This window comes from Melampsora larici-populina (assembly GCF_000204055.1).
Source record: "Melampsora larici-populina 98AG31 unplaced genomic scaffold MELLAscaffold_104, whole genome shotgun sequence".
NCBI lineage: Eukaryota > Fungi > Basidiomycota > Pucciniomycetes > Pucciniales > Melampsoraceae > Melampsora > Melampsora laricis-populina.
This window is the reverse complement of record NW_006768868.1, coordinates 15,214-33,743: the sequence shown is the minus strand read 5'-3', so window position 1 is coordinate 33,743 and position 18,530 is coordinate 15,214. Positions and strand designations below refer to the sequence as shown.

Below are 18,530 nucleotides of genomic sequence, written 5' to 3'. Positions count from 1 at the left end.
AAGATGATTTGCTTTGATGCATTGTGTGAATTGTCTGGTGTCAGAGGTGTTGTCTCAGAAATCTTCATAATAAAGAATGAGCTCCCAATCCTAAGTGGATTAAAGGCCTCAAATCAAATGAAGTCACTGTCCAATGGTATGTTGCATATGAAAGAAGTGAACATGATCATGCTCAATAGTGTGCTGCTGCTCTTGGGAATGTAAAACCCTAGATGTTGGAATTCTTTGTTTTACTGTGTAGCTCAGAAAGCATTGAAAAGAGTTAAGGGCCAAATTATGTTCAGAGCTTGACATGGCGGCGCCCGCCGCCCAATTGGCCAGTCATAATCTCATTCCTCAAGTCATGGGGACATTGTGCAGTCTGTTTCTGTCTAAACTTTTATTTTCATTTTGGTACTGTCTAGTTTATAGATCTCTCTTTTTTCAATTCTACCTGTACCATGTACAAGAGAAAAATACGAAAATAAAAACAGCGAAAAGGGGAGGGAAGAAATATCTGGTTTGGATCTGAGATCATTTTTGGACTGTACCATGTAAGATACTCACTTCTTATGCGCTGCACCTCTTCCAACTCCATTTCTATTCCCGTAGGTCTGTCCATTCTGACCTCCATTCTCATCTGCTTGTTTCCCACGTCCCCATCCACCAAAATTTCCGCCTGATGATCCACCAAAATTTCCTCCGTTACCTGAACCACCTCCTGATCCGCCTTCATTCCCGTTACTACCTCTTCCGCTTCAAAAGTTTGGTCGGTAGTTATGAATATAATTCTTTGGATTACCTTTGAAATTCGGGTTAATCCCGGATCCGTGGTTTGCCGGTTGAGTCGGAGGGTGAGCGTGGGCGGTGTGATGGTTGGTTGGGGTCGAATGATAAGAGGATGAGAGATGGTTATAGGGAGATGGTTGATGGTATGTCGTTGGTGGTTGGTTTACCAAGGGGGTTGCCGTGTGCAAAGTCGAATGAGGTTCGCTTCTTGCTTGGGCCCACAAGGCCGATCGTACTGATTGTGAATTCTTGCTAACCTCCACCTTTTCCTTTGTGGACTCACCCCTACTCGGATCATCCCAATTGGTGGCTCTCCCTTCCCAGTTGGTTCCATCCATAGGATTGATATTCTGCTTGGAGTTTCCATATGCATACGGGTTGTCCAGAAACAGATCGTCCTTCTTCATTATGGTCTGCCGTTCGGCTCGTTTCTTGATCACTTTGTTCCGAACTCCGATATCAGCCATCTCTTCTTCTTTGCCAACCCTAAACGTAAGATACGCTTGTCTCATCTCTATGTCATATCTGAAAGCCAAAATCCAACAACCATCATTCTCCTTCTGAATTTCTAGCACGTTCTCAAAATGTCGTTCCATGGTTGGGACTACTTTGTCATGTTTGTAAAACTTCAGATAGGCAAGGAACAAATCCTTTTTTCAATGCCACTGCGCTACTGTCGTCCTCCACTCGCTTGGGATTGGCGATCTGTTGTAGGTGATCGCCTCTGCGTCTTTGGTTTTTGACCGAGAAGATTTATTGGAAGTGAGATTCAGGTCTTGGCGAAGCCATGAGGGGTCAAAGATAGAAAGGGAGATATAACGTGATAGATCTTTCATGGCGTTTGCCCAATAAGGTGATAACCTATCAAATCATTTATCAATTCGTTCCCCTTCACCACGTTGACTTTCTTTCGCGCGCTAACATCTTTCGGACCTTTCTCCGCCGTTCCGCCCTCGACCTCGCCTTGACTCTTACTAGTGAATTCCAGCCATCTCCTCTTATCTTCCGACAATTTGTTGTACAACGTTCTGTTCCTGCTTTGTGAAGCGGCTTCAATTTCGATGTCTAGTTTTTGGACTACCACATCTTCGACAATCGGTTGAGGTTGCTCCGTTTGCTCTCTTCTTGAGTTCATCATATCTGTTTTCCAGAAAGGCGATTTCCCTTTTTTTCCAGTGTCTGATCTTTCCTCTCTCTTTTTTTTTCTTTTAAATGTGGATATGACAGTATATGCGGATTTGGATTTCCCTTCTTGGATTCAATTGTATGTCTATTTGTTTGGATATTTCCATTGGGACATTGGATCTTTCTGTTGGATCTTTATTCCATGTGGATATATTCCATATTCCCTGGGTAGTTGTTTCATTGTCTTCTCTTATGAGGCATTCCCTGAACGGGAGAATATATTTTATTTCGTTATGAGATTTTGGCTTACCATAACTCAATCCATCTTCTAGTACAATACCGCCTAGCACCCGTCTTCCCTCTACCTCCAATCCTTCATCGGACTCCCCATCGCTCTCGTCGTTTGCACCGGCACTCTTCTCTTGGTTGGTTGGTTGGCGTAGGTGGTAGGGTCAATTTTCTGCGGCGGTGTATAACTGAGCGGAGGTTTGCTGAACGTTGGCGGGGGTTTGTTGAGTGTTTCTTGGATTGGGAGGATTTTGGGACAGCCCCGAGTTGGGCATCGACAATCCTAGTTGGTCTTGCGTGTGGTTGACATCAGAAGTCGAGTGTTCTTTCTGATTAGGTTGGTTTTTTGGCTTCTTGATTCTTACTGGTCCCACGGTTTGCGAGTTTTCGGGAGGTTGACCGTTCTTCCTTTTTGATTGTTGGGTTGCCGGTGTTTTTGCTTTCTGCTTGCCTCCTTTCTGTACCTCTTCCTCTTGATTTTCCATCTGACCTTCTCCTTGGGTTTCACTGTTTTGATCATCACCTGTTAACTCACCTTCTCCTCCATGATTCTTACTTCCTCCTCCTGGTTTTTCATCCTGCTCGCCATTGCCTTCTCCTTCTTTTACTTCATTCCTAATTTGTTCATCTATCTTCTTCTGAAAGTCTGAGCTATCCATTCTTCTTTTATTAAGTTACTGGCTTTTTTTTATATATAATTCAAAGATGATTTAGATTATTTATAATTTGAAGATGATGAGGTTGAGATGGAGGAAATGAATATGTTATGCGAAAAAAAATAAAGGAAGGTTAAGCTTTGGAGATTAAGCTTCAACTAACTATGAAAGCTTGTCTTTCCAGGAGACTAGGTGAGAATTCTTGGAGTGGTAAAGAAGGGGGGGGAATTTTCTCCTTTTCTTCCTTCTGTATCCCAACTCCCGCGGCTACCACCGCGTATGTAATTCTGGATGTGCACACCTAGTCTCCCCTTACCCGCTACCTTCTATGGAAGTTCTCCCCACATCGTACCTTTGGTGTGAAGTGGCAATCAATACACAAGGTTACTGCCAAAAAGCAACCGGGTCAACTGGGTTTTCTTGAAACCGGGTCAACTTTGAGAACCCCTATTGCATACAACACTAACAGAACATGTAATACAGAAGAAACTAGTACACCTGAGCAAAGCGGCCATCTAGTCGAATACAGGAAATTAGGTGTCAAGGATAAAGAAATTTTAAACTCTGTGTTCCTAAAAGTTTTTAAGCTTTTTTTTTAAAAAACCACCTTTAGGCTTTTAGCCCACCCGTAGGAAAGCGATGGACCCCCTCCAGAAACCCCTATAATTATAGTAGGTATTGGAAGAGTCATTAGTCTCAAAACTTCTTGTGTTTTCCTTTAGGAATCTTGTCCAAGGATTTGTTTAGAGCTGGAATCAGTTTGGCTCGGTGGCGCGGGTTGTTGTGTGTTACTCAGAAATGTGGCCCTGGGGCCTGGTTTGCATAAGACAAAGTTGGACTTTTTTAGAACACAGAGAGTACTTGTGGGTGGCCAATAGCTCAGCGCTGAGTCCCTCACTGAGGGACCCCCCTACTCATGTATAAGAGAAATTGATAACAAAAATAGCCTGAAACTTAACCCCAGTCTGCCTAGAGGGTGGTGGGCGGGAAAAAACAATGATTGAAACAATATAACTAATGTGAATAGCTAGTGTTGAAAAGTACACTGGATTACGAAGAATATTGATAAGGCTGTACTTTGAAGCTTTTTAAGTGTATAATGTACTTTTTGTATATTGGAAGTAGGAATGGTAAGAACAAGCAACTTGGAGGAATGAAATTGAAAGTTACAAATTGCTTGCTAGAGGAAATGAAAAATCTGGACTGGGTTGGCGCGGGTCCCCCGTTGGGGGAGAAGTCCCACTGCCAATTTTTGTGCACCTCTTTTGGGAGTGCTCAACAACAACCTTTGCTGATTTCCTCGCTTTCCACATATTCCACTCTGATAATACTCACATACCATCCACGAAGAATGAGGTGTGCCCTTTGAAATGTGTCTCGAACACCTTTGGTCCAAGACGGTAATTGGAGGTTGTCAAACCCTTAGAGGGATTGAACACAATCAATAACATACTGCTGGTGTTTTAGAGTCCACTGCAACTGGTTCAAAGGAATGTCTTGATAACCTATGTTTCCAGGGCGGTACTTGGAGGTTATTGAACCCTCAGGGGATTGAACATTCTTCTGTACGTAATGGGTATTGGTTTATAGTCCGGGGACTTTTGGAAAAGATGTCTTGGATATCTATGAGCCCAAACCGTAGAATGGAGATAACCTAACCCTAAAGGGATTGAACATCAATCTTTTTAGCTTTTTTTTGAAGAAAACACTGAGTTCAAAATTCTTCTCCTGTCACTTCATAAACCTGTTTTGTGGTCGCTTACTATGTATGGTTGCTAGCGCCGAGACGCGTAAAGAGTTGTGCCGGACAGCGGTACACAAACATCTCAACCTGACCCAATAAAACCCATGGCAACCCAATCGACTTTTGGATTTTTTAACGCTAAAAACTCAAAATCAATTGGGTTGCCATGAGTTCTTTGGATGGGTTTTTGAGGTCGGGTTGAGATGTTTGTGTATTGCTATTTACAGAAAACTTGTGTACAGCAGTTTTGAGAATAAATGTTGCCTGCTTGTTTTTATTTTTTATTTTTCAAGGTTGGTTGCATTAAACTTTATTGACCTAGATTCTACATACAACATTGTTGTCCACCTTTCCGCTGCTTGCAACTATACCAAAGGGTGCATTTCGGGTACAAAGGAAGCACCAATGCTGAAAGATAAGCAAGATTGTGATCTTGCACAATCCTTGCACCCTTGAATAAGTTGACTACAGCTCTTATGTAGAATCTAGGCAAGTCAGTTTTAGTGTAACCTTAAAAAAAATAAAAAAATAAAAACATGCAGACAACATTTATTCTTGAAACTGCTGTAATATTTTTTGTCACTTCTTCATCACTCACTTTGAAGTCAGTCTTGCACAATTCACCATATTCAGAAGCTCTATGTGTCCATTATGCCTAAACAAACCCCACACAAGTCGGACTATTTGTCAACATGCATCATCAGATTGTCCTAGCAAGCAAGTGAAATTTGACCCACCTAAGCCCTGGCTAAATCTACCTTGCAATGGGGATTTGATGTCTGATAGTGGTTCAACTCGATCATTTCTCTGGGATTCCAATTCAAGCCTTTCATCTATCTCCAATCACAAAACAAATATGGTGCATTATTCTGATTCAAGCCTCACCTCACTTTCTGATTCTGATTTGAGCTTGGTGTCCAACCCATATGATTCTGATAAACAATCTCATTCAGAGTCAGTGGATCAAGTGTTCACTTCGCTTCACATCAAAACCCAATTTCAAATCAGACCTATTGAAAACCAACACAAAGAGCTTAGCAATGCCCTAGCGGATGCTTCGGTTTTTAGCAAAGCACACTCAACTTCAAGAACCACTTATGTCAAAGATTTTGATTGACTTGGACTCATACATGAATTCAACAATCTTCAACGTAACCTTAACCTCACAAACCCAAATTCTTGCACCATGCAAGCATCTTTCAACACTGTGGCTCCCTATTGACTTTGCCAAGAGGATCCCCCAACAGATGGAAGTGGAGCACGTCTTGCGGTCAGAATCCGTTCTGATGCATCTCACATCATCCTTCACCAACATCTTCCAATCAATTGCCAAGGATTGAATTCTCCTCATCCTTCAATATTAGATAGTGTGGAAGTGCATAAGACAATCACTGAGTGGATTGTTGATCAGCCAGTTGGAAAAGTACTCTTTTTAATCAATTTTTGATAATCTCACTATTGAATCCTTGCCTGACTCGATTGTGTGTTACTCTTTCCTTTCTTCCGGTTTCACCAGCTCTACTAGCTCACTATGTGAACACTGAGGTTCTGGTAAACTATAGGCAACATCCAAATCCAACCTTGATCACGACTGTCACCAAATAGATGCACCGGATGGGATGGCACGTCCAAGAGTATAAGCGGTGTTTGTAATTTAAAAAACATGAATGTGCTGATGTTGTGATTCATCAAGAGAAGTATATCAAGGAAATCATTGAGATATGTAGGCATGAAAGTTGTTTTGAAGGAGAAATGATGGATCAGATAGTATTTGCAGAGCTTGAAGATGGCGCTTGCAAAATCATTCAGGTCTATCATGACGAATCAACAATTCACACAAATGACCAACCTCAATATGGTTGGATGACTGATAAGGACTGCGCACTCCTAACAAAAAGTATTGGAAAATTAATTCACATTTTGGACTTTATCTGCCTCTCAACCAGCCGACTCATCCCGCCAGCCAACACAGACTCTATCCTACCTTTTAACAATGCTGCCATCACAATTTACCCAGGTGCTTGGGGGAAGGGTGGTGGGACTGAAATCAACTCATCAACCAAATTGCAACTTGAGCAATTCCAATTTTCAACCACAATCACCCAAAGGCCCAAGCCTGTTTCACCTTTGATTGCTCAGCCGTGCATGATTCATTTGCCCTGGACGCGCTTCAGCTATCAAAAATGAATTTCAAGCTGGGTGGTTCAAAGCCAAAGCTCCAAAACACCCAAATTCCTTCTGACAATCCTAACATTCCAGTCAAGCTTCATGGAAAGGTTCAAGAAATGAAGTTTCCATCTTATTATGTTGATCCGACTCCACCAAAAAAGTTGAAAGGTGGGAAATTGATTGAGAAAGAAGCTCTTGCTGGCAAGTCAAAAGGGATAAGGCAAGTCCTCATTGAGCGTGGACTATGGGATCATTACAACAGCATACGAGCTTTAAGGGGTGAAAAGGAGATGACTTTCATGTGTACCAAGTGCAAAAAGACTGGACAAGCAAAAGATTGAATTGCTTGGGCTGAACGCCTACTTAAACACGCAAAGGTTCCTCTCAAGGAAGATCAATCACATCCTAGGGGTGCTTTACCAGACATTGATGCTCCAGGATGTTGTGCTCACAAGGTCTTGTCAACTGAATCAGACTTTGCTGATGAGAAGCCCTTGCTTCGGAAGCTTATTGAGGATGCGGGTCACATCTGTAAATTCTTACCTAAATTTCACTGTGAACTCAATCCCATTGAACTTCTTTGGTGATACATCAAGACAAGTCAGTTGTAATGATGCTTACACATCACACATCATTACAAGAATATTAATTACAACCACAACTACTTAGACCTTAGACTTAGACCTTACACTATTCTCTATATATTATCAAATTTGTTCAATCCAAATTGGCTCCTTAGGGAATTCAAGACTGATCTTGCATTATCTCTCTTTGGAGTCAGGTACACCATTTATTTCTTTATTTATATTTTATGTTTCTTTTATTTCTTTCCTTTATATTTGTACGTTCCCGCCCTGAGGGAATTCAAGACTGATCTCGCATTATCTCATTTTGGAGTCAGTCAGTCAGATCTAGAAATACAAGTTCGCACATACTTTGGTTCTAGAAACTCCAAAGTCCACTATTGTGGCATTTGATTGTCCCGTTCCCTCCAAGAGAATCTTCTCTTGCATACCTTTAAGTGAGGACTATCTGTCCTTTACACTTTTTTTTTCTCAAACCAATAAGCAAAAATCAAAGAATACTTCAAATTACTTTGGAAGAACAAACTTTTTACAAATCAACCCTGGATCTGCAGAGTTCCTCTACTTCAATTATACTTTAACTTTGGCATTTTTTTTTGATCTACAAGGTTCTATTGATTCCTTATACTTCGGCAATTCAATTGAAAACATACATACTTTGGACAATTACTTCATCTTCCTTTTATGACCCCTCCACCTTTGACACATAGCACTCCAAGCAATCTCACATCTCGAGTTGACAATCCCGAGACCTTCCTGAGACAACCTACTCCTTCTACAATACAATTCCAACAGTGTTCTATTGAAGAAGCGGGAAGATACGCCACGGACAGAGTCGTTTTTGCCAGTGCACCACCCCAACCACTTCCCGCAACAGCTAAACCTTACGCTCCCCCGTTCACCCCACCCTGAGCCACGTCCTTACCCACTCCCTCATCTACTTCCTTGCCAGGTACCTTCCCCTCTTCCCCTTTGGTGAAGTCTCGACTATCACAGCTTCGACAGGAGGAAGAATGACTAGAACAATCAGTGAAAAATTAGGAGTTTCCTTGTTAGATTACCGTCATGAAATGAAGTTACGTGATGAATTCAAGGAACAGTGTACGACCGAACTAGCGTCCGCAGCAGAGAGTCGTGAGCATGAAAAGTGGATGTGGTGGGAGAAAGAATTGAGGGCAAAAAATGAACCATTGAGATCCAAGCCTCCAGTTTTGTGGAAAGATTTGGAAGATCCCCTTTTGCTTATGTACCAAGACATCTTCCCGGTTGATATTCCAGATATCTCAGACGCAGCTGAGGCTAAGGGTGAATTCGTTGATGTTCCCTTTCCTGAAGGACTTCAAGACCCCTTGTCGAAGATTAGGCATAAGATTTTATTGACAAATACTAACGCAGTGATCAACAAGCGACAATATCCTTATCCAGCAAAGCATATGGCGGCCTGGAAGAAACTTCTCAATCAACATCTTGATGCTGGACAATTACGACGATCTACATCTCAATATTCCTCGCCTAGTCTTATTATTCCCAAGAAGAACCCTTTGGAACTTCCAAGGTGAGTATGTGACTACCACACCTTGAACAGCATGACCGTCACGGACCGTTCACCCCTTCCAAAGGTGGACGAGTTGGTCAGACTGGTAGCTTCAGGAAAAGTTTTTTCTATTCTTGACCAGACAAATGCTTTTTTTCAGACAAGGATGAGAGAAGCAGATATTCCTCTAACGGCCATCAAGACACCATGGGGACTTTACAAGTGGTGCGTAATGCCTATGGGACTGACAAACGCACCTGCCACTCATCAAGCCCACCTAGAAGAGGCCCTAGGTGATCTCATCAACACGGTCTGTGTCGAGTATCTCAACAACATTGTGGTTTTTTCTCAATCAATAGAAGAACATGAGAAACATGTCAAACTGGTCTTAGACAAACTTTGTGCGGCAAACCTCTACTGCAGCAGCAAGAAGACAAAATTATTCAGGAAAGAGGTGAAATTTTTGGGACATGTTCTTCCAAGTGAAGGAGTCAGGCCGGACAAGGAGAAAGTTGAACAAATACGTATGTGGCCCTCATCAAAATCGTCAAAGGGTGTGAGGAAGTTCTTAGGCACGGTACAATGGATGAATAAGTTTGTGTCAGGCCTAGAGAAATATGTTGGGAAATTGACGCCACTTACTAGTAGCAAGCTGGACACCAAACAATTCAAGTGGGGACCGGCAGAAGAAGCAGCCTTTTTGAATATCAAGCATATCATGATGTCCTTACTGTGCCTCAAAAACGTTGATTACAATTCACTGGATCCATTGTGGCTATTCACGGACGCAAGCAGTGTAGGGTTGGGAGCAGCTCTACTTCAAGGTGGTGATTGGCGTAATGCAAGTCCTATTGCTTACGAGTCAAGGCAGATGTCACCAGCAGAACGAAATTATCCAGTGCAAGAACAAAAGCTACTGGCGGTCATTCACGCCTTACAGAAGTGGTGTATGCTACTATCAGGCATGAAAGTGAACATAATGAGCAATCATCATTCCCTTACTTATTTATTGAAACAGAGATCACTCAGCCAACGACAAGCGAGATGGCTGGAGCAACTAGCCGACTTCGATTTGCAGTTCCAATATGTCAAGGGCAAGGACAACTCTGTCGCCGATGCCCTATCGAGGAAAGACGCGGAGGATCTTCAGACGGGAGTCAAAACTATTGCCGCCCTCGCCCTGACCCAAGCTTCATTAGCCAACGATTTCAAACAAGCTATCATACAAGGATACAACGACAATAAGTTTGGTGTGGCGGTCAAGAATGGGTTGCCTTTGAGGGAAGATTGTGATGAGGATAATGGATTACTTTTCATTGATGGTTGATTACTGGTTCCTGGGACTGGTGATCTTGGTGCGAGACTTATTGGTGAAGCACACAGGAGGGTAGGACACCTCGTTAATTTGAAAACGGTGGCGGCGTTGCGTGCAGATTTTTTTGGGCCGAGGATGGCAAAGGTCGTTGAGCTCATGTGAGGGCTTGTGAGACCTGCCAAAAGACCAAGGCGCGGACTTTGCTACTGAATGGTCGGATCAAGACGCCTGAGGTTCCATATAAACCACTTTCTGACATTTCCATCGACTTCATTGGACCTCTTCCCAAGATCAATTCTTATGACATGTTATTGACTTGCACATGCCGACTCACGGGTTTTACCAAATTAATTCCTACCAATCAATCAGATACCGCTGAAAAGACCGCGTCATGTTTCTTTTGTGCCTGGATGGGTACACTTGGTGCTCCTATGTCGATCATCAGTGACCAAGGCAAGGCTTGGGAGTAAAGTTCCGGAAGGCATTAATGGTCAAGCTTAACATTTCCTTCCACCGTTTGTCGGTGTATCACCCACAGGCTGATGGCAGAAGCAAATGCACAAACAAGACAGTCGGTCAAGTTTTACAAACCTTCACAGCTAAGAGACAGACTCGTTGGTTAGAAGCCCTACCATTGGTAGAGTTTGCCATCAATAGTGCAGTGAACGTAGCCACGGGAACCTCACCATTTGAGATTGTATTTGGCAGACCAGCTTGCCTGTTTCCAACAACAGGAACAACTGATGATTCACCTACCAACCTCGATGCTTGGCTTCAACAGAGAGAAGGCTCCTGGGCGCAGATTTGGGACAATCTCTGGACAAGCCGAGTGCACCAAGCGCTGCAACACAACAAACGGCACACTGATTTCACGGTGGGACTGGATGATTGGATCCTCCTCGCCTCTGGAGATTGGCGTGGTCATCACTCGGGAGGCGTGGATAAATTAAAAGAGCGTTATGAAGGTCCGTACAAGGTGTTGGAAACCTTTAACAATGGTCAGAGTATTTGAGTGGACCTACCTGTGGGCGACAAGCGCCATAACGTGTTCAACATCTCAAAGCTGAAACTCTTTGTGGAACCGGAGGACTTGACAATTGGGTCAAATGACCAAAAGTAAGTTCTCTCCTTAGTATGCACCACCGGGCTGTACTACGCCATTGGGAAGAAATACATTACCTTGGCCACACTGTGAGCAATGATTGGGACTTCGCTGCTTCTCTTCACAGTACTCCCACCAATCATCAAGCCTTGGATCAACCACCTATTGTGCCAGCGGAACATCAAATCAAGAATTCAATCTTCCTTTATTTCTCAGTTTTTTTAGTTGCTTTTCTTCTGTTTCTCTATTTTCTTTTCTTAATTTCGAGTACTTGTGTTAAATTTTCTCTTTTAAATTACTTCATTTTTCTTAGGCTAATTGGTCACTCCCCATATGCTCAAGTCCTTTTTATAGGAGGGGAGAATGTAATGATGCTTACACATCACACATCATTACAAGCATATTAATTACAACCACAACTACTTAGACCTTAAACTTAGACCTTACGCTGTTTTCTATATATTATCAAATTTGTTCAATCCAAGTCGGCTCCTCAGGGAATTCAAGACTGATCTTGCATCATCTCTCTTTGGAGTCAGTCAGTCAGATCTAGAAATACAAGTTTGCACATACTTTGGTTCTAGAAACTCCAAAGTCCACTATTGTTGCATTTGATTGTCCCGTTCCCTCCAAGAGACTCTTCTCTTACACACCTTTAAGTGAGGACTATCCGTCATTTACATCAGTTTGCTCAATTTGTACTCTCTTATTTTGTTGATTTTGGCTGAGAAGGACTAAATTTAGTCTACCAAGACCATAGCTTTGAATGCAAAAGTCTGCAAGATGCAAAGGACTTATTTGAAAGGATCAGGAAAACCTGCCCTCTCAAAACTATCCAATGCTTTTTTCACAATGCTGTTAGAAAGATGTATGAGCTCCTGTAAGTCAGTCTTTTCCATATTTTTTGACCCCATTGTCTGATTATGCTTCTTTGGGTCATGATAGCAAAGTTATGAAAGCCCAACCTTGTCCTAATCCAAATGTAAAGCTTTCCACATCTCATCAAGAAGTTCTGTGTACCTTGGCAACTGACGCAAACCTGAATTCATAATTATTTTAACCTTTTTTTGCATCTTTATCAAATTTTGATGTTTTTTGTTTATTTTTGCTCTGAACACTCAGCATACTCTCAACCAACAAACACATGCTTTTTTCCTTACATTTCCTCAAAAATTACGCTTGTAACAAATCAGTTTGTATCACTGTAAAACCCAACTAAAACAGGAATTCAGGTTTTCTAATTTTTAATCACAGATCTGGATTTGCACAAATGCCAGGATTATAACAGTGCTCTTGGCACACAGATTTGATGAGTTTTGAGACTCGGCATTGATTTGCCAGAAAAATACCCGTTGGTCCAACATTTAACACATCTTGGGACTAGCAACCATACCTTCTCATTTTCATCTCATCTTATTATGACATCATTGTTAATTATCACTATGCCATTAGACTTGTTTGATTCCTTTTGCAATCTAATTTTTGCAAGGTTATACGAGTCTCTTCACTATACAAGATTGAATGCTTTGTCTTTCATACCACTTGGTGATTCTAATGTGGCACACATTATATGTCCTACATGGATGATTAGATCAGAGCCTATGTATAATATAGATGTGTCAGAACAATGATAAAAAATCTGCTTTAGAACATCACAACATCAATGTGTTGATAGACTTGAATCAGGAACTCATGTTCTATATGAGAACCCCATGTAGCTTTCTATTGGTCATCAATTTCAGGAGTTGAAGAAAAATGAATGAGCTCAAAGATAGAGCTCAATTCTGGGTTCCCACCTAACTTCTCTATCTCTTCCTTTGCAATTTTCTCCAATTTACGAATAACCTTGAAAGCATGATCTAATGATTTTGTTTGATCATTCATATATCTTAATGCCTTTCTCTTCGTGGCCTCATCTTTTGGACGTGACCGTAAGATATCTAATAAAGAGAATGATTGATAGATTTTCATCAAGTTGAGAAAAGGAATGAATTTGAATGATGTTAAGAGCATCTTACCCATTAATAGACTGTTTGAGCTATCAGCCTTTATTGCATGAATGATTGGAAAGCTAAATTTTCCCTCGGAAAAATCCTCGCAAAATCCTTTATCTTCTGTAAACTGTCACAGAATGTTCAAGAAAAAGTATGATTCATAATTGATCTCAAGAGCGATAAAATAAATTCATGTGTTGAAACTGACCTCGCGAGATAGGCTCAAGAGATCATTCTGAATTTGAGCGAGGATACCGATTATATTCACCAATGGAAAGCAGTCACTGTTCCCATATTATATATGTCAGAGTGGGCTACAGAACAAACATTGTCCAAAAAGTATCTAACTCACGGTAGCGATTCCACTGGAGATAGAGCTTGCACAACTTGATTGGTAATCGAAACATAGCTCCCGTTTCTGAGCGGAAGATGACCACAAATCAGCATCAATAGGAAAGGAGAACAAAGAAGTGATAGACTGAACTGTTGTGTATCATTCGGAGATACTCTTCCTCTGTAGGGCATATCAAGGAGTCCCTCCAGTACAAGTCTTTCCCTTGACCGCGATGAAGTGCCATAATCTCATCTGAACCCAGAACCAATATCAGGATGTGGAATTGTTAAATTTGAACAAGGCTCAGATTATTGTTTACCATCGATAATGCTCCCCAAATCAGTGATCTCAGGCGATTTTAAAAACGGTGTTAGTTTTGAGATGTTGCGGTAGGCATCAAAGAACACATAACTGGGAAGTGGGGTGGTCACTGAGTGTACGGGCCATTGCAAGAGAGAGAAGACGTGTGTCACACGTACGTGGCTGTGTTTATGGTCTGTGCCACACCGTATACCGTATGAGCCACTGAAGCAGAAACAATTCTTATCAGTGAGATGAACAGGGATTAGGACTCATAACATACCTGGTTTCCCTTTTCTCAAATCAGAATCATCTTGGATGTCATCGATTCTATAGAGGTAGATTTTGATGAAAGGTGTCAGATCACTCATGTGAAAATGTAAACAAATCAAAAGTTACAAACAATAGACTGGCAACATGTATTGGTCCAACAATCTTCAAAATAATATCCAGTGCAGGCTGTGGAACTTGATACCAATGATTGAAAGCCCTGGTGACCATTGCTGGAAGCTCCTTATCAGTGTTGATCCCAAGGTACGTGTAGGGTTCAAGTAAGATCTCAAAAAAACAAAAGCAAATTGTTAAGCTGGAAGCTTTGATAAAAAAAAGGTATGACCAACTATACCTTTTGGTCAGGTTCACTCCACTCAACAATAGTAGGGAGCACTGCCAGCATTAAAGAGGTTCCCAGATGGGAATACGGGTCCTAGTGATCAGATTCCCATTCTGCTACTGTTACACAGTTCCATGAATATTTCCTGAGTAGCCATTGTGATATATGTAGTCAATATTTTGAAATGTGCGTCTCAATCTGAACAAAGTTACAGCATGTATTACACATGATTTTCTTATCTAGATGAGCAGATAGCTGAGCGGACCTGTATGTAGCTGATAGCTAAGGATTTACTCAGATGTTTGCACATATGTAGTGTATGCTTTATGGCTCAGATGTGCAGTGCAAGATGATTTGATTCTCCATTCTTCTCTCAATGATATTCCCAGCCTAGGTCATGTTCCGACCAGGGAACCTATTTAATGCTGGCAGTGGAGGTGTTTGTAAATGTCATCATAGATACTCATGCTGAACCTTAGTAAGATAGAAAGAGTTGGATGATACTGATGAGATCAAGACTTTCTGCAAGGACAATACAATAGTTTTAAAGTGCTAGTGTTCTGGTTCTGGGAGTGCAGCAGTTCGGAGAAAAAATGACACCCACCTTGGATTTTGGACACTTTGTCTTATCAAGGCTGCACTGCTGATTGTAAGAGCATCCACACTTGTTTGTGGTATGTTTCAGTATCTTTTGTGGTACCCACCTGTACGCTAAGTTGAAAATGACATAATTTGTACAATTTCCACACTTGTGTCTAGTATCTGTCATGTATCATTTGTTACTGTGCACATAATGTACAGTACCCTCCCAGTGATTTACATAATTACGGTACTCAAAGCTGTGCATACTTTGCCATACATAGTTTTTTTTTCTTTTTTCACAACTACTCATGACCAGGAAAAACTATGTTTCTGGCTCAGAAGTACATATTCTTGAGCTTCAAACCAAAAACATACTTGTTCCAGGCTGTGTCTAGCTGCAAAAAAACAAAAAAAACTATACACGGCAAAGTATACACAGATATTCATCCTGAACGTTAGTAGAATAGAAAGAGTTGGATGATACTAATGAGTTCGAGACTTTCTGCAAGAACAATACTACAGTTTTAAAGTGCTAGCATGCTGGTTCTGGGAGTACAGCATTTCGGAGAAAAAATGACACCCTCCTTGGATTTTTGACACTTATTCTTATCAAGGTTGCACTACTGATTGTAAGAGCATCCACACTGGTTTGCAGTATGTTTCAGTATCTTTTGTGGTACCCACCTGTACGCTAAGTTGAAAATTACATAACTTGTACAATTTCCACACTTGTGTCTAGTATCTGTCATGTATCATTTGTTACTGTGCACATAATGTACAGTCCCCTCCAAGGGATTTACGTAATTACGGTACTCAAAGCTGTGCATTGTAATCATCGGGTTTGGGACAAACCCTGGCCACACCGCTGCAAAATTTGAATGATTTACCATACTCAAAGCTGTGTATACTTTGCTGTGTATAGTTTTTTTTGTTTTTTGCAGCTAGACACAGCCAGGAAAAAGTATGTCTTTGGTTTGAAGCTCAAAAGTATGTACTTCAGAGCCAGAAACATAGTTTTTCCTGATTGTGTGTAGTTGCGACAAAAGAGAAAAAACTATGTACAGCAAAGTATGCACAGCTTTGAGTACCATAATTATGTAAATCACTTGGAGGGGAGTGTACATTATGTGCACAGTAACAAATGATACATGACAGATACTAGACACAAGTGTAGAAATTGTACAAATGATGTAATTTTCAACTTAGCGTACAGGTGGGTACCGCAAAAGATACTGAAACATACTGCAAAGGAGTGTGGATGCTCTTACAATCAGTAGTGCAACCTTGATAAGAATAAGTGTCAAAAATCCAAGGGGGGGTCATTTTTTCTCCAAAATGCTGTACTCCCAGACCCAGCATGTTATCACTTTAAAACTGTAGTATTGTTCTTGCAGAAAGTCTTGATCTCATCAGTATCATCCAACTCTTCCTATCTTACTAAGGTTCAGCATGAGTATCTACAACGTTGGGCCACTGCGTTGCCAAAAAGGAGCAACGCAGTGGCAACGCACCGCAGCGGGTTTACGGGCAACGCAACGCAGTGTAACGTGTTTTACAGTTACACACTGCGCTGCCCGACATGGGTCCGAGTCCAGGGGGGTTGCGTTGCTTTTGCAACGGGTCTTCCGGCAATGCAACGGGTCAGCAGCGGGGCCACAGGATTCCTGGTCATCAGCCCTCGCGGAATCCAGCTTCGTAAGCCAGGATTCCCCATACAACCTCCATCAACGTCAGCCGACCCCAACTTGCCTTATTCAGCAGTAAGGGGATGGATGGACAACCCCAACCCCTTCCCATCGATCAAGATGTTGAAGGCATACTCTTTGCGATTCGATAGCAACCCCTTCGTCCCATTAACATCAATTCCTAGTTTTTGGTTTCGATTTTCCGGATTTCTTCAATCCCCAGTATCGATTACCCTCATCATGGCTAGCAGTCCCGGCGAAGATGCCACCAATCCACCTCCTTCTCAGGCCAGTGGTCAAATCACTCCACTTCGACGTTCATCACGCCCTCCGACTCCTCGTAAAAGCCTTCCAGGACTGGTACAGCCATCAACTGATGGCCGGACCGCTATTTCCCTTCCAACGAATTCCAAAAACAAGAGGACCCAGTCTGGATCGATTCGGACCTCTTCGTGTAGGACCAAAGCTGCTCCTACTAAAACTAGCACTAATAAATCGAAGAAACGGTCCAGGGTCAGCAAATCAAACAACAACGTAAGTAATCTTGATTCTTTCTTCACGTCGATTTACTCACATATTTTGTTTTTTCTTTCTCATCCTGCCTATCATGATCAATCACAGCCTATCGATGACGATGTACCTTTGGAGACCGAAATGAATCAGGACTCTGATGATCACCTGACCCAGCGCCAGAAAGCCAAGCGTGCTAAGGTATTGGAAGGTGAAGACAATGACAATCCCGCTCAATATGATCCTGTACAGGATTATTTTGGAGAACCCGAGTGGGGACCAGATGATGTAAGATGATGATATTGATGTTTCTCATATTAAATTCACATTGTTTATCTAATATCAGTCCATGAACTGATATTTCTTTTCATTTGACAGGATCCGAACATGAAACCGCTTGTGTATCCGTGTCTCTGGTGTCCCAAAAAACCTTGTATTCATTATGACTCTAATTCGAATCTCAAGCAGCACCGTGACGGTTACGCCGTCGGCCGAGTTCGAAAACCATGCGCTGGTCGTCAAGCTGAAATTGATTCAGGAGCCAATCTTCCAGCAAGTGCTATCGATATCATGACGAAGAAGAAAGAAACCAACCAGCGACAGATGGTTGAGTTCTTCGATTCCAAAACACCACCTTTCAAAATCGAAGTCCTCAACCAGATTCTTATGGTGTGGATCTTAGCGCAAGCCCTTCCTTGGAATCGAATTGAGGACCATTTCCTCCGTGTTGCCTTTTGCTACGCTCGCCAAAACGTTAAGATCTTCGGCCGAACATGGGTGGCCAGAGAAGCCGGTGGCATGTATGTGTCCTTTCAAGACACTGTCTTGAAAGAAATCAATGTGAGTGGTGATTACTTTTTGGAACTTACGATTTCAAACTAACTTTGAAATCGAAATGGTCCCACTCTGCAAGGGCAACGTTGGTAGGTTCACCCTCATTCACGATGGTTGGACGACGGCAAACAATATCCACGCTTTCTTAGGCGCGGCGGTCACGTTCATTGATGACAAGTGGACCTATCAAGTCCGTCATCTTACTCTGAAGCTAGTCGCATGGCACCACAATGGCAAATGGCTGGCACAGCCATTAGTCCATTTTATGAAGAAGCATCAGCTTCATCTCAAGATAAGTTAATTCGATTTCAATCATATTTCTTCAATGTTACTTATTATGTATCTCTATGTAACACATGCTTAGCCAGGTAACCGACACGGGTTCCAATAATA

General features: G+C 41.9%; 4 protein-coding genes across 4 annotated transcripts in view; 1 reads left to right on the top strand and 3 right to left on the bottom strand.

Annotated features, from left to right (window-relative positions):
- Positions 1-542: 542 nt before the first annotated feature.
- MELLADRAFT_113976 (uncharacterized protein) lies at positions 543-1,906 on the bottom strand (the record flags this gene model as incomplete). The annotated part of the gene is made up of 2 exons (XM_007418758.1): positions 543-727; positions 1,630-1,906. 2 exons carry the CDS (start codon positions 1,904-1,906, stop codon positions 543-545), a joined length of 462 nt encoding a protein of 153 aa, XP_007418820.1.
- A 439-nt stretch (positions 1,907-2,345) lies between these two features.
- On the bottom strand, positions 2,346-2,840 carry MELLADRAFT_113975 (uncharacterized protein; the record flags this gene model as incomplete). The annotated part of the gene is made up of 1 exon (XM_007418757.1): positions 2,346-2,840. One exon carries the CDS (start codon positions 2,838-2,840, stop codon positions 2,346-2,348), a length of 495 nt encoding a protein of 164 aa, XP_007418819.1.
- A 10,167-nt stretch (positions 2,841-13,007) lies between these two features.
- On the bottom strand, positions 13,008-14,474 carry MELLADRAFT_41117 (uncharacterized protein; the record flags this gene model as incomplete). The annotated part of the gene is made up of 9 exons (XM_007418741.1): positions 13,008-13,225; positions 13,304-13,406; positions 13,488-13,563; positions 13,646-13,697; positions 13,764-13,865; positions 13,933-14,024; positions 14,093-14,138; positions 14,197-14,243; positions 14,317-14,474. Coding segments are annotated over 9 exons (894 nt in total), but the record flags the coding sequence as incomplete, so codon positions are not given.
- Positions 14,475-17,690: 3,216 nt separating this feature from the next.
- MELLADRAFT_113973 (uncharacterized protein) overlaps positions 17,691-18,530 on the top strand; it is a gene marked incomplete at both ends in the record, with an annotated part of 2,469 nt that continues 1,629 nt past the window's right edge. The window contains one exon of the mRNA XM_007418766.1: positions 17,691-17,817. Coding sequence (XP_007418828.1) covers positions 17,691-17,817 — 127 coding nt within the window. The remainder of the gene's footprint in view (positions 17,818-18,530) is intronic.